General features: G+C 38.2%; 1 protein-coding gene across 6 annotated transcripts in view; it reads left to right on the top strand.

The window, feature by feature from the left end:
• gapvd1 (GTPase activating protein and VPS9 domains 1) overlaps positions 1 to 16,365 on the top strand; it is a 49,004-nt gene that overhangs the window by 21,996 nt on the left and 10,643 nt on the right. For 5 of the 6 annotated variants that reach the window (XM_061986122.1, XM_061986121.1, XM_061986123.1 and 2 more), the window contains 8 exons: positions 4 to 158; positions 3,655 to 3,784; positions 4,178 to 4,303; positions 5,641 to 5,814; positions 11,010 to 11,147; positions 12,466 to 12,600; positions 14,679 to 14,798; positions 15,077 to 15,154. In XM_061986122.1, the coding sequence (XP_061842106.1) occupies positions 4 to 158; positions 3,655 to 3,784; positions 4,178 to 4,303; positions 5,641 to 5,814; positions 11,010 to 11,147; positions 12,466 to 12,600; positions 14,679 to 14,798; positions 15,077 to 15,154 (1,056 nt within the window). Of the gene's footprint in view, positions 159 to 3,654; positions 3,785 to 4,177; positions 4,304 to 5,640; positions 5,815 to 11,009; positions 11,148 to 12,465; positions 12,601 to 14,678; positions 14,799 to 15,076; positions 15,155 to 16,365 lie in introns of all 6 variants that reach the window. The other variant, XM_061986120.1, reaches the window with a different exon arrangement.

Genomic DNA, 16,365 nt, shown 5'->3' with positions numbered 1-16,365 from the left:
CAGCTGCTCGGAGCCGCAGCCGTATTAATATAGCCCAGGAGGTGGAGGCAGAGGCTAGCTCCCAAGAGTCGTTGCAAGAGCTCATGCCAGAAGAGGTACTGGTGATGTCGCTTGGAAATGGACCTCAGACTGTCCCTGGAATGATGTCAGAAAATGAGGTAATACACTTGAATTGATAATGTTATGACCTAAATGGCACATCTTTTGTTTGTTTTAATCCCTATTAAGGGAACAGACTGAGCTCTGCATTGCTTTTAGAGTTTTCAACTATTTTGGCACTTTTTATGACCACAGACCATGACCATGCAGGGTTTCCCCGAGAATGCCACTATATATGTGGGGGTGAGAGCGTGGTCAATATGACATCATCATACATGATGTCATGATCATTTTCATTTGTAACGATGCATATATTTTCTTTAAAAAGGTAAAACATGTTTTATGTATATTTAAAGACAAATATGTGTTATTAATTGTTAATAATATATATTTTTCCTATATTATCAGAATCCGCTTTATTGGCCAAGTATGTTTGACACAAATAATTGAACTTGGTAGACTGTGCACTCTTTGTTCAATGCAACTTAAATTCTTGCTGCTTATTGTAAAAGGTTACACAGGCTACACTATATTCTGCCCTCACTGAATGTTGGAATTTAGTTTGCCAAAAATGTAAACAGTCCTTTGAATTAGAGATGAAAAAAATAACTTGTTTTGTTGATATTCTTCACAATGAAGTCACTGAAAAAGTAAGCACACTAAGGAAATTGCATTTTATATACACATGAATTGCACATACATGGAGTAACCACATTCATTTAATAATATAGTTTGGAATAAACTGAAAAAAGTTAGTACAGTTATGCAGGATGAAGGCTGTGCTCTAATGCTGCTAGCTTATTGCTAACGTACAATGGACTAGCCCATTGACAACCTAACCCAAATTAGCATGGCCAATTGCAGGGCACATATAGACAAGGACTCACACTCACGTTCATACCTACGGACAATTTACAGTCTGCAATGAACCTAATATACATGTTTTTGGAATGTGGGAATACACTGGAGTACCTGTAGAAAACTCACGCACACACAGGGACAACATGCAAACTCCACACAGATCCAAATGGAGGTTCGAAGACGCACACGGCAGAACGTTAGACATTGTCGGTAGTAATGTCAAAAGAATTAGGGTGGTTTACACAGACTTGAACAAGAAAAGCAATAACGAACTTGAAATACCTTGCTCTTCAATGTTCTCACCTCACTTTTGCCGGGCGTCAACTCTGTTTAAGTGCGCAACCTGCTGGAGCGCTCCTGACAGATGAGGTTTTTTTTGTTTTTTTTCAATAAAGCAAGCATATAAGAGCTTTTTTATGAGAATTAAGATGTTTTTCAAACGTATTATGGACAATAGTACATAAATAATAGACTATATAGTATATACATTCATAAAATATAATAGTTAAATTTGTTTTAATGTAAAAAAAAAAAATAATAATGTACAAATAACTTATTTTGAAGATGTAGCTGCATTTATTTTGCCATGATGGTGCGCCACGATCAATTACATCTAGGGGAAATTCCGCCATGGTTATAGAACTTTCCACTAACACCATGTGATTGAATACTGTCTGACTTGAAGAATTGACTTGCTGAAAAAAATAGTTACAATTGCTGATAACCACCGGCAAGACGAGCCAACTGTTGTGAACTGTGGAACATCATGATATTGTCTGACAACAGAATAACACGTGAAAAAAAAGGCTTCTCTCGCCTCGATGAAAGTATAGCCAGATGGACGTGGAAGAGAGATAATAACGAGATAGAGTTCTTTAAAGAAAAAATGCTCTCAGATCAGTAGTGTCCAAAGCCAGGGGGTGTCCTTTTTACTAGCCTTAAAGCTAAGATGTCAATGTTTTTTTGTTTTTTTTTAATAACTTTGCATATACAGGCCTACATTGGATGTTTAGTTTAGGTGGCCCCTATTCTTTGATTTGTTTTGTATGCAGCCCTTGCTGAAAAAAATTGTATACCTGTCTTTAGCATTCTAAAGAATAGGGATTGGCTGGGCCTATCATCGGCGCTGATATTTGGCAGTTTGACTTGGACGATTGATATCGGCCTTCGTTTATCATTATCAGTCGATTAATTATAAAAAAATTTAAACCAACTACAACAGAAATACATCAACAGATGCAATATATACACACATATGATATCAGTATTTAGTATAAAAAACTGTGATAAATGGAGAGTGTGTTAGTTATTCTTAGTTAGACATTAGCTTGCAAGTTAGATTGATGTAGAAAAATCCCATATTTCTACCAATTTTCAGGAGAATTCCTATATTTTGAAATGCAAATGTTGATGCTCCTCTTAGACACACATAATAAAGGTGTTTGTGATATCCCCTGATGTGTTTTAGTGCTAAATTATCCATAACATTAGCGCTGCATAAAACATATGGCTTCTAGTCCGCCGTTTCCTAAAACATAACGTGCCGTGACTCTCGTGTTGTTTTAAAGAAACTCACATGGTTGCTAGTCTCGCATGACACCCGGTCCATTTATATACGTATATTTTCATTTCCACTTGCGTAAGTAACGTAACAAGCGCGTGACTCTTTTCACGGACAACCCTGGTTTTAAAGACAAAAACAGTCAACTGTTTTGTAGTTCGGCGCGATACCCAGTTTGTGTCTACACTCGATTAATAGCTGAATCTTATCAATTGACGGGGCTATGACTGAAGAAGTCGAATCGGCCACTTCTTGAACCAAATATGTTGCATCGGTTTACCGTTAACAACCCTACTAACTGCTGGAGCTTCAATGTAAAGTAGACGTGATCGATCCAATTATCTATATTTTCGATACTATAGTATCAGATAGTCAATACTAAAGTGATTAAATAGATTTTTCTTTTTGTTGTTGTTATTGCAAAATAATTGTTTAGTTTTTTTTGTTGTTTACAAACTCAAATATGTTTCTAGATACAGGAAGACTTTGATGACACAACTTCAAAGATTTAAATAGGAGCCAATATTATTTTTTTGTTTAGTTATTGTGCACAATCCACTTAATTTTGCCCCAGAAAACTTTCATTTGCAGCAATACATGCAAATTCTATCTGTAATGCAATAAGCTTAATAAACATATTATTGTGTTTACAGTACTTTATTTACTTGCTCAAAAACATTTGTAGTTCCATAATCTATTGTCAAAGTAATCAGAGCCGATCGGAGGCCATCAATGCTGATCAGGGCATCCCTAATTTGTATGGATTTATATTTATTTGTATTGTATGGATTTTTATTTAACTTAGACACATGAAGTGAACAAACTATCAATAATTGTCAATTTGGGAAGAAGATTTACGATGAAATAACATCTGCTTCTCTCTCTTTTTCGGACATGATGAATTGTACAACTGTAATCATGTGGTTTTCAATAATGTAATTTGTTCAGTGTGTATTTTAAAACAAACAAACAAACCGCAGACTATATATTTTCTTGCATCTTGTCAAAGTTTGTGTGGTTTTAATTAGCAACATCATATGTGAGTATGTGAGATTATTTACCTGTAATGGCAATGGTGTCTTAGGCGGCCCTTTTTTTGTTAACGATACTATCCACTCTATTGATGTCTCTAGGTTTTAAACTTGCAGATGGCTGAAGGGTCCCAAGGCGACAGCCATGCCGATGACAATAAGCTGCATGGTAAACCAGACAAAACTCTGCGCTTCTCCCTCTGCAGTGACAACCTGGAAGGGATTTCTGAGGGTTAGTGTTCTGTCTTAAGCCTTTTGAAAAAGATAAGACACCCAAAATAAGTTAGCTCTGACATGATCATCAGCCCGATCTATACTACCGCTACAATACTTTTTTTTTGTTCCCTTTTAATTTCACCAGACTTACTATAAAGCATACGGTAAATAGAAATGACTGTGGGTGTAAAAATGTATTTGTCAATGTTGAAATTACTAAATAATACTTACTTCAAATTAATATATTTCACTTACCACCATCCTTAAATGGATATTCACTACTGTTGTAATTTGTATTATGGTATTGTGAATAAACTTGATTGATTGATTGATATGTCTGAATATATATTGATTCCAGGTTTACCAAACCAACTAGAGCTCAGATTTAAATTTAGAATATTTTCTTCAGGTCCATCTAATCGTTCTAATTCCGTGTCGTCTCTCGACCTGGAGGGTGAGTCAGTTTCTGAGCTGGGAGCTGGACCTTCAGGGAGCAACGGTGTGGAAGCTCTCCAGCTTTTGGAGCATGAACAGGGTATGTTTTATTAATATTTTTTATTTTTTTGTGTTATTCATTTTGCAAGAAGAACATTGTGTTGAAAGGTATTAAAGGGTCATATGATCATTTTAATGTACACCTACATATCATGTAATGGTGGTGCTTTGCTGAAATGTTAGGCTTTTTCAGACCATCATCAAGACGCTTTCTAAGTGTCTCAGAAAACTGGCTGCTTTTAAAGGCCGTCATATTACATACAAATTAACCCTTCCATGCATCGCCGCCTCCGACTGTGTCACTGCCCTGTAAGCTATGTCGTAGTATTAACGGTACACTTCCGTACTGACATAAATGTTAGAAGTATACGCTACTTTTTAATTACAAATGGCGGTAGTGGAGGATTTTAGCATCCAACCGTAAATGTACAAGTTAGTTTGACCCACACCCAATGAAAAGCAAATAACTAACTTTACAACCAAGGCGATTACAGCAACTCAAAGTTTAGTTTATTGGCTTTCTTTTTCAACACCTTTCTTTCCAGGAAGCAATGAGTATACAGGCTACGTCTGCATCCCTATTTACAATAGGGATGCAGTTATAGAATATACTGAATTGTGCACAGTCTCTTTATCCCATTTAAATGCAAACAATGCTATATCACAAATGTATCATTACGTTTGTCAATCCACTGTTATTGGACTTAGTGTTTCATAGTATGCCTTAAATTGTAGGAAATGTCCTTATGATTAAAAGTAGTTTGGGGTAAATCCTTCTGTATATTGCCTTCTGTCCAAGGCTGCTTTACTTTTTTAAGCAGGGCTCTGTGCTTCCATGTCTGGCTGCAAATTTGTCTTTTTCTCACATCCGATACTCCGAGTAGGTACAGTACAATGTCACGAAATACAAAGGTTTACCTGGCACTTTTTCAGATAAGGCTAGAAGTTTGTGTATTGACTGGGTAATGCAACCAATAACAGGTTATCTGAGGTAATCGGGTTGCACTGCAACTGCTGCTAGGGAAAATATCAATGGTGGACTCGTACAGAGGTCTCCTGAAAATCTTTACCATTTATTGGTAAACGTCACAAGTTGGGGGCAAATCTCAAACGGCTTGTTTGGAACAAGACAACATTGTTTTATAGATACAAATACACAAAACCGGTGCCAACAGGCAAAATTAGTGAGTTCTGCATAATATGACCCCATTTATGTCAGTTTTTTACTATCTTTTTACTACTTTTATCAGAATATTTTTTTCTTATAAAAGGTTGTTCTATCCTTTTAAAAATGCATATTTTTGGGTTGATGGAGTGTTATGTTGACACTGTGTAAATTAAAAATGTTGTATAAAAAATATGGGTTCTCGCCTTCAGCCACCACTCAGGACAACTTGGATGATAAACTGCGCAAGTTTGAGATCAGAGACATGATGGGCTTGACAGAGGATCGGGACATTTCCGAGACAGTCAGTGAGACGTGGAGCACCGACGTGCTTGGGAGTGACTTTGACCCCAACATGGATGAAGATCGGCTGCAGGAAATGGCAGGTAGGGCTTTGCTCTTGTACTTGTAAGTAGTTTCTGCATGTATTACCTTGATTTTAGCTTCATGAGGATTCTTTATTCTCTGCTGGATAAGTAATTTCAGTGAAATGTCATCACCTTGTGGCACATTGGTAAAATTGCACCATTAGACAATTCTGTGTTATTGTATCCCATCAGGGGGACATCTGTGCCAGACTATCAATCATTAATCATTAATCATCAATCAGCATCATCATAATGTGAATTGTTTCAAATATTATTTTACATATACGGGTTGGAAATTAGAAACAATACATAGTATGATTATTTACAGTTCAGCCTCAAAAATAAACATGACAATAAGTAGACACCTTTCTGTCAAAACTGAACACTGTTATTTGTAAAAGCTAATATGTTTTAATTTATCATTATATTTTGCAGGTAGTCTCAAAGTTGAGGTCAGTGTATGTAATTTTGTTGATACCCGTTATGATAAATCCACATAATAGAACACCGTAATAATCATTTGGCGGACAGCTGGTTAAATAAAATGTAATCCTCTAAAAAAAATTATGTGCATTCTTTGGCAGTTTATTGTCAAAGTGGAATACTACAAAATAATATTTAATGAAGTCAACTTCAAAATAATACTGTGCATCATTAATCAGTTTATTGCCAAAGTGGAACACTACAACAGATTTCATAAGAAGTCTTCTTCAAAAAAAATACTGTGCATCATTAAACAGTTTATTGCCACAGTGAAATTCTACAACCGATTTATAACTACTTTTATTTGGTTGGGCATTTCTATAAAATACTTCCATGCAATAATACTTAATTTATTTTCTAATCGGTAATTAAGACTATTATGTTTGATTATCAAAAGGTTTTCCCAACAATTTGCAATTTCAAGAGAAGATATTGACTTGTATCATGCACTATTCCCTAAAAATATTTATTTCAGTCTGGCATTACCACCATTTTCTTTCTTCATTGCTTCTGTTACCAATCTCTCTGTCTCTTCTTCCTCTGGCTCTCTCCGTCAGTCCGTCTCTCTCTCTCTCTTTGACATTCATTCGGTCCCTGCAGTCTTATTGACCTTGGTTCCTTCTCATTTGCATCCGCCATTTTTCATTCTTCGGAATATGGTGTAGGGGGACTTTTCCATCATTAAGTGAATTTACAGCGATTTCCTTATGTGTTTTCTCCAAGGGATTGGGTTATGAGCTGCACATTAAATATCCATTAATACCTCATTATCCCACTGATAAGATTACCATGATAATGAGCCAGAAATTCTAATTGTTTCACTTCTTGTTGTGCTACTCATTCTATCATCCACCTGAAAGACAAGTAGTCTTGAAGATTGTAAACGTGGACGACAGGATGGGAGCCCTGCCCCCACCAACATACTTGTGTGTGTGTGTCATTAATTGGAAGCGTGATGGACCTGCGGGTGCAGCAATGTCAGGGCATCTTGAGCCCACTCCTACGCACCTGCCTGCCATTTGCCACTCCTCTGCATTCTTCCGCCTTGTTAAGCTGTGTTCTCTCAAGTGGAGGTGGACACTATGCAGGCGACTTAATAGCAACATGGGAGGGCAGTAATTTGTTTGTGAGTAATGTGAGGTGTAATCAGCAGCTCAAAGTCAAGGAAGGCCAGGCTAGGTGAAGTGTTACCATTAACCTTTGACTTTTGGTGCTAGTCTATTTTAACTTTTGGGTGGCAGTATAAAATATGTATGTGACTTCCAATTGTCTGTGAATGCAGCGTCCGTAATGTCTAAACTAGTGTGGTCCATCCATAACATTTTTAATTGAGTTAATCGCATTTAACTCCTGTAAACTTCACCCCTACTCAGGTGGCACCCAAAACATACACTTCTCCAAGAAATAACTATATTTTTCTGTATGAAAGAAATGGATGTCCTAAATGTGACATCTCTCGATAAAACTATCAATTTGTTGTTTTTTCATAATTAATTGTTAACATGTTATATTTGAAAGTCTGAGTTTATACCATTTACCCCTAAACTTGAGTTTCTCTTTGGTTTATTGTCAAGTGTTTGGGTTCTTGATATTCTCCTTCAATTGATCATTATACTTGAGCAAAATTCTAAAAATGCAAAATATATTTCACTCCTCAGCATTAAGCCAGATGGATATGCTGTGTGCTCCAATCTTGCTCATTTAAATGATATATGAGCTGTCATATTACTTCTGTCTTTGTAGGAAGTTTACCGGTTAAAAATATCAGAATTCCCGATAGTGTTTCCTAAGCGTATTCTATTCACAGAATTTAAATGAAAATGAAGACAAGAGTGCAATATTGACAATATACAATATAAATGATATATACATTTTGCTGACGATGGCGCCTTTAATACTATTGTCATCAGGGTTTCCCCCAGCTTGCCAATATACATTGTAACATGCTGTATGCCAGTAGTGGTAGGTCTTTCAAGTAGGGGACGCTTGTTTTCAGCTACTTTCTAAAGCAGGGGTAGGCAAACCTTTTGGCTCATGGGCCACATTGGCTTTTGAAATTTGAGAGACGGACTGGGCGAACACATGATGCATTTCAAAGCATATCATATCTGTTGGAACTAAAAGTAGACTTTTCCAAACCTCAAAGAAACACAAAAATGGTATTACAGGGTTAACACATGGGAGCAGTGTTGTTGATCACTTTTTTTTGCCAATGCGTCAAAGTCTTGTGTCAGTTTTGTTGTGGCAATTCTCAAATCAGATCTTTGCCTGATTTTGTTATAATATTTGGCAAGCAGTATTAAAAAGATCAACGGGCCAGATGTGGCCCCCGGGCCGTGTTTTGCCTATCTTTGCTCTAAAGACAAGTTACAGAATTGTAAGATTCTCCATATTAATGGGGAACAACAAAATAAAACTTAAAAAATGCTCTGGCAGTGGTTAAAATGGCAAAATCCTTAATTTTGCTGTCAATTTAAACGGGATTAAGCTTCAGACAGATGATCTAATCATCATGCGGAAGCCCGGCGTCCAGGCCAACTGAGGCTGAGTCCACTTTCTATTCATTTCGAGTGATGTTCTGTGTCTGTGGGGTGAAAAAGCCGAGCATTTATCCAAACACTGTCTAGTTTGGCTGTAGTGCAACTAGGGCTGGGCGATATGGCCTTTTTTTAATATCACAATATTTTAAGGCCTCTCGCGATACACGATATACATCTCGATATTTTGCCTTAGCCTTGAATGAACACTTGATGCATATAATCACAGCAGTATGATGATTCTATGTGTCTACATTAAAACATTCTTCTTTATACTGCATTAATATATGCTACTTTAAAACTTTCATGCAGAAAAGGAAATCACAACTAAAAAAATCACTATTTTTTTCACACGGTGTTTATCTGGAAATGTTTGCCTCGGCATTTTGATGGTGTGGGCGTTTGGCACCGTACGGAGATGTTGACATGCGGAGTAAGCACTCTTCATTCTCTAGCAGGTGACTTTTCAAATGATGCTACATATTAGCAGTAATGCTACTTTTTATAGCAACGCTTTTGCCCCACACTTGACAAATTACGGTTGTCTGTTCGACATATTCCCACATGAAGCCAAACCACCGCCAGACGATGGACCCCCTGCTGTTTTTTGGGGGAATTAATTATTCCTTCATTTGTTACCAGATTCGCACCTTCTCTCTCTTGTATTACCACTCGCACAGCTGCGCTAGCATCACAGCTAACCTTACCCATGCTGCTACCTCTTTGCTGCGCGGGGGCGTATACGTATGTGACGTATGACGTGACAGTATGTGACGTGTGTAAGGCGCGCTTGTCTGTCTGTGAGAAGGAGACACAGGAAAGAGCGAGGAGAGCCTGTAGTGTAATGCCAGCAGCTAAAAGCAACTGCGTGAGAACGTATACTAGAATATCATGATACAGTCATTTTCTATATCGCACAGAGACAAACCCGCGATATATCGCATATATCGATATATCGCCCAGCCCATGCTCCAAATGAATCAGAAGAAAGTTGCGTCAGCTGTCGCGAAAGTTGCTGATTCTGAACAAAAATTTAACGCATTCTAGCTCATATTTAGCCAATTACTTGTAAACTCATAGGTACATATTTCGATGTTGCCTGCAAATTTGAAAGCAACAAACGAAAGAAGGCGTCCTCAACCCAATGTAGCGTCCTCCCTAGCAAGATAGCGAATAATGTCCCTTAGCAGCAAGTAGTTCTTGCCTCCATGGCGGCAAATAAACGGTGTTTCTTACAAATACCATTATCACTGGTGCACTAGAGTGCAAGGAATAGGTAAACATGCTACACTACACACCGTAAGAGAATACCACAAAGCACAGCTAACCGAGATAAGACAGAGCTCTTAAATGTAAACAGGAGTGGGTAGATCGATAATAATATAAACAGTAACGATACAAAGTATAGTGTCAGTATGTGGTCGATACTACAGTGATTAGAACAAAACAGTATTTTTTATAATCACTATGTATCTTTTTTGTCTTATTGTTTACAAACTCAACAAATAAGAGCCAATTGTATTGTTTGCTTTTGTTTAGTTATTTTGCACTATTGATTGGCAATGCTAAATTGGCCCAAGTGTGTGAATGTGAATTTGAGTATGAATGTTGTCTGTCTGTGTTGGCCCTGCGATGAGGATGCAACTTGTCCAGGGTGTACTCTACCCTCCGTCCGAGTGCAGCAGGTACGCCCCCCGCGTAGAAAATGGCTGGATTGACTTTGTTGTAAAGTTTGTATGTTATAAAAGAGAATAAGGAAAATATTTAAATATTAAATGATCTTGTTACACTGCCATCCTATGTTTTGTCAGATTACAGTTGTGATCAAAAATGTTACAATTTAATGATCCTAAATATGAGAAGTATGAACATTGCAACTGGAAATTTTGCAATATGTTACCGCATATGTCAGCAGCTAAATTTAGGAGCCCTTGTAACCTATTTTGAAATAATTGTCATTATTATTATTATTATTACACTGTATATTATATGTATGCCAAATCATCTATAGTGATATATTTCGTTATTGCAAGAGGCTGCATTATAGGTCACAGTATAAATTTGAGACCCTATCGGCCATCCCTAAAGAAGGTTTTAAAAAACAGTCTTTAAAACAAAACAAGTATACGATGTCTTTGACAATGGAGGTGACTTAGTACAGAAGGAGGTTATATCTTTTCTCTTTTTTCTCAGGGGCAGCTGCAGAAAACATGCTCGGCAGCCTGCTGTGTCTCCCAGGCTCAGGCTCCGTGCTGTTGGACCCCTACGGTTCCACAATCTCCGAGACCACAAGCGAGGCTTGGAGTGTGGAGGTCCTGCCGAGTGATTCAGGTGGGGTACCAGGTTCATCCTGCTGTCGCCTTTTGACCGTTTGTTGTCTCCGGTGTTGTGATGCCTGCGCTTCACTCCCACAACAGTCATTAATATGTGTTTCCATGCGTGCGTCTGCATGCATATTCATGGTTTTACAGCCTTTTAGTGGGGGTTGGGCCACCAGGTGTGCGGGCACTATGCGTTCCATACCCAAAGTGTGTGTGCGCATCTGTCATCATATTTGTATGCACTTGCCTGTCTTTCAGACCAGATCCTTGTGTGCCAGTAAAAGGCAGCTCAGGGTTTCCTTAGAGGGACCTCCAGGTGTGTTTGCACCTGTGGGGAAGGAAGCGCAAGGACAGCATCTGTCCTCAGTCAGTTTACGTGGCATCAATCCTTCTTTTTTTCCGTTCCATTTTGCATTGTTTTGAGACTGATGGGATTTTATATTCATCTGAAATGCTCACCTTTCACAGTTAGTTTTACCAGCGCAATCAAAGTTGTATAAAAAAATCTGCCTTTTACAAAGATAATAGTGTTACAAGTATATCACTTTGTATTTATTATTGTAGATTTGGTGTGCAATAGTAAAAATTGCATTTCATCACGCTATGGAGTGTTTATTGTATCACTCATGCTATTTAGCATAACTAAACGTTTGCTGCTAAACAAGGTATGTCCAAGTGTTAAATGTTATCTTTTATTCTTTTTATTAATTAAATATCAACTTATTTTGTAGCTTCAGTTCTTTGTAAAACAATTTTAATTGTATCTTTGGAAATATGTGGTTTATGTTGTATTAATTGTAATACACTATTCCAATATGTGCTGGAGATGACATGCATGAGTATCTTGATTGCTTTGAGTTTCGTTTGCTGATCCTGTTCTGCTCAGTAATAGCGCGATCAGAGGCTTTCTTCAAGTAGTGTGCTTGTTTCATGGTTTGGAAGCAGAAAACTACACTCTGCAGAGCACTTCACTAGCACATTATTACTAACGAGCATGCAAATGAGTACTGCTGTTCATATGGAACCTCTGGGTTCTACCCAACGGCTCCATTGGGCAGCCAAAGAACTGGCCTCACTAGCTTTATGGTTTTGTTTGGCTGTTATCATTCGTGGTAATGTATCCTTTGATTCCATGCATATGTGTGCACTCGGCAATGGCCGTCAAGAGGGAAGCGGTGGAGTGACAAAATGGCCATTGAAGCCACCCCTATGATTATAGCGTAGTTCAAGCGGGACTTGACCACACACAAATAAGAAAAGTTGGTTTTAAATTTATTTTAAAAAATCTGTCTTTTAAACTCTTCATACCATTTATATTTCTTTTGCAGAAGCTCCAGACGTGAAACAGGAGGAACGACTGCAGGAGCTAGAGAGCTGTTCAGGGGTTGGCAGCACCTCAGATGATACGGAAGTCCGTGAGGTCAGCTCGAGACCCAGCACCCCAGGCCTCAGTGTTGTCTCGGGTATAAATTTCACCTCTGTTCCTCCCCTTGCACATAAATACATTGTTGCGTCTAGTCTAAAAAGACAGGTAGGGACCCCTACAGTACAATCCAAAGATATACAAAGAGTTGGAGCCAAAATCTTCCGCTTACATTGTTTTCATTGATACTGTCAGAAGTATCAATTTAAAAATGTATAATTTTTTTTTAGGTGATAATGAAAAGTGTTTCTATTACAATAGAACATTTTATTACAAACCTAATTGTTTCTTGAACAGGTTACATGAATAGAAAAGTTTGTATATTAAAAAAAATGTATCCATAAGAAACAATGTAAGTATGATAAATGGGTTCCAGCCTCGGCAAGTCCATATTTTAGTAAAAGTTTGTACACTTTGAAGTTGAACACAATATAAGGTACTATACAGCAGTGTTTTTCAACCACTATGCCGCGGCACACTGGAGTGCCGTGAGATACAGTCTGGTGTTCCGTGGGAGATTATCTAAATTCACCTATTTGGGTTAAAAATATTTTTTGCAAACCAGTAATTATAGTCTGCAAATTATGTGTTGTTGTTGAGTCTTGGTGCTGTCTAGAGCTTGGAAGAGTAACCGTGTAATACTCTTCCATATCAGTAGGTGGAAGCAGGTAGCTAATTGCTTTGTAGATGTCGTAAACAGCGGGAGGCAGCGTGCAGGTAAAAAGGTGTCTAATGCTTAAACAAAAAATAAACAAAAGGTGAGTGCCCCTAAGAAAAGGCATTGCAGCTTAGGGAAGGCTATGCAGAACGAAAGTAAAACTGAACTGGCTACAAAGTAAACAAAAACAGAATGCTGGACGACAGCAAAGACTTACTGTGGAGCAAAGACGGCGTCCACAAAGTACATCGGTACATGACATGACGATCAACAATGTCCCCATAAAGAAGGATAAAAAACAAGTGAATCATTCTTGATTGCTAAAACAAAGTAGATGCGTGAAATATCGCTCAAAGGAAGACATGAAACTGCTACAGGAAAATACCAAAAAAAAGAGAAAAAGCCACCAAAATGGGAGCACAAGACAAGAACTAAAACACTATACACAGGAAAACAGCAAAAAAGTCAAAATAAGTCAGAGCGTGATGTGACAGGTGGTGACAGTACACCTACTTTGAGACAAGAGCTCATGCATGCTTGGTTATGGTTTAAAGTCATATCCAACAATTGCGACAACAACTTTTTATTGTCAACTGAGTTTCGTTTTTTAGTGATTTCTGCTGGTGGTGTGCCTCCGGATTTTTTCAACGCAAAAAATATGCCTTGGCTCAAAAAAGGTTGAAAAACACTGCTATACAGTAATGTTTATCAAACAAACATAACTAGGGAGTGATGGGTCAACTTTCTTTTTATTAATTGATTAATCAAAACAAACAACTATCTGAACAGTCCTCATTTATAGCATCACTGCCAACACGCACACTTACTGTTACTAGCACTGTGGTGCACTCACAATTTAAAATCACAAAACTACTAAGCTTTAACAGCCAGGTCGCTAAAAGGATTAGAAATTAAAATTAAAATCCACTGTACCTTGACGGTAAATCTTCTCTACGTGCAGCGAAAGAGCAAAGTAGTGGGAGGAGGCAGTGTGGACAACGCTGTGGATATGTCCTTTGATTCAAATCACACATTGCTTGTCCATTTGCTTTCTTTGGAGTCATATTGAGCTATCAAAACTTGAAAACAGCTGTACAATGCTAAAAAATAACACTTCAAAAGCACATGAAGGAACACAGAATACAGTACCTATCGACAGCACTGCTTTGATGTGATGAGGATACATGGATTTGTCCCACATTATCCATCTAATGCACAATGTCTCCAACTAAAGTATCATTCTTACCTCTGCCATAACCCATGGGAGCTTACTCAACCAATTTAAAGTTGGCCCCCTTCTGGGAGATGAAGCATAAATAGTGCACAAAAAAAATCCTTTTTTTTTGTCTTTCTTTTGACCGCTGACACATTTCCCAGTAGACGTTTGTGCCACTGAGTTGCTTTTGTCCTAAGCGTAACCACTGCTGTTTGTGTGTGTGTGTTTTTTTTTTACCCTGCAGGTATCAGTGCAACCTCAGAAGACATCCCCAACAAGATAGAGGATGTGCGCTCAGAGTGCAGCTCAGACTTTGGAGGAAAGGACTCTGTGACCAGTCCAGATGGGGAGGAGTCAGGCCACGGTAGGAGAGTGTCACATTCCCGCTAGGCTTGCTAAGTCATTAGTCCAGTCCAAGTCAGCCAGAACCATCCATCTCTGTCACTTTCAGAGTGGCCACCAATCTAAATCACTGTTTCCTCATCTTGACATCCCAACAGTTACACTTTTACTAAGAGAGGTTTTACAGTGCATCCACTAAGGATTTAATTCGCAAAACAATTTTTGAGCGGTTTGCATTTGTGTATTAGTTGTTAGTTTGGTAATTGCTGTTAATGACATCATATCCCCTTGTTGTTACAGGAGCACACCATTTAACATCGCCACCCTCACAGGCAGATTCCTTATTGGCCATGTTTGATCCTCTCTCCTCTGGGGAAGGTAATTTTCACTCCTAAAATGCTCCACAGCCAATCATTGTTGGACTTTAGTGTCATTAAGTCCAAACCCTAATGTTGTGGACCCTCAACACAGCTTGAGCAAAATAAAATAAGAGCGCCTGTTCCTCCCCCAGTTTTAATACTAGTTGTTGGGCGTGGTAGTATACATGCCATTTCATTAAGCCCATTTGTTTAATGGGAATGGAGTCTTTTGTTCTCGCATGTCTATGCTTTGCTTTGAATTGCTAAACTTGTTTGGAGAGGAATGGTAGTGGCTGCGGCAAGGTGAAGAGATGACAGGTTGAGAGACCTCACCCCAGGCTCTTTGGCACTGTCCCCTTGTCCCACTGTGCTTATAGCAAAAAAAAAAAGCTGCTTTTGGAAGCTTTTCAGAAGATGAGAATATACCCTTGGAACAGGTGGCCTACCTCCACCTAGGGCTTGTATCCCACTTATGTCTTCCTTTAGCACTTTCCCAACATTTTTTAGGTGTTTTTCTCCATATTTGTGTCTTTTGCAGCTGCTGTGTAGATTACGTTTTATGTTATGGTTGAATCAAATAGCGAAATTTCTTGAAGATATTAAGGCCGTTTCATAATCATTTAATTTCAAAACCATAAAAATGGAATCTTGTAGATTTTTTACTTCTGTATTCTATAAAAACACAGTAATACGTATTATTAATTACATTAAAATGTCTATAAAAGTGCCAATCAAAACCAAATACTAGGCTGTAAAATTAGTAGTGTCCACATCCGAAAATGTATATATGAAGCGCTTTTCTCTAGTGACTCAAAGCGCTTTACATAATGAAACCCAATATCTAAGTTACATTTAAACCAGTGTGGGTGGCACTGGGAGCAGGTGGGTAAAGTGTCTTGCCCAAGGACACAACAGCAGTGACTAGGATGGCGGAAGCGGGGATCGAACCTGCAACCCTCAAGTTGCTGGCACGGCCGCTCTACCAACCGAGCTATACCGCCCCTATATGTCCGATGTATGAGCTTGCATCAAAAATGTCCAATATTAGCTTCAATACAAGCAGTCCTGCAGCGCATTTACTTGTGCAAAATTGGACTGCCACTTAACATCTAAATGTCCTTCAATAAGCACACAAGGTTGGTATATTATTCTATTTTAGTCAAATCATTTACAAAATATAAGTAATAAGTGTTGTCCTCTGAAAAACAGTGCTGTTTAGAGCACCACTTT

The sequence above is a fragment of the Nerophis lumbriciformis genome, linkage group LG12 (genome assembly GCF_033978685.3).
Source record: "Nerophis lumbriciformis linkage group LG12, RoL_Nlum_v2.1, whole genome shotgun sequence".
Classification (NCBI taxonomy): domain Eukaryota; kingdom Metazoa; phylum Chordata; class Actinopteri; order Syngnathiformes; family Syngnathidae; genus Nerophis; species Nerophis lumbriciformis.
The sequence above is the reverse complement of the archived record's forward strand: the minus strand, read 5'-3'. Positions and strand labels throughout refer to the sequence as shown.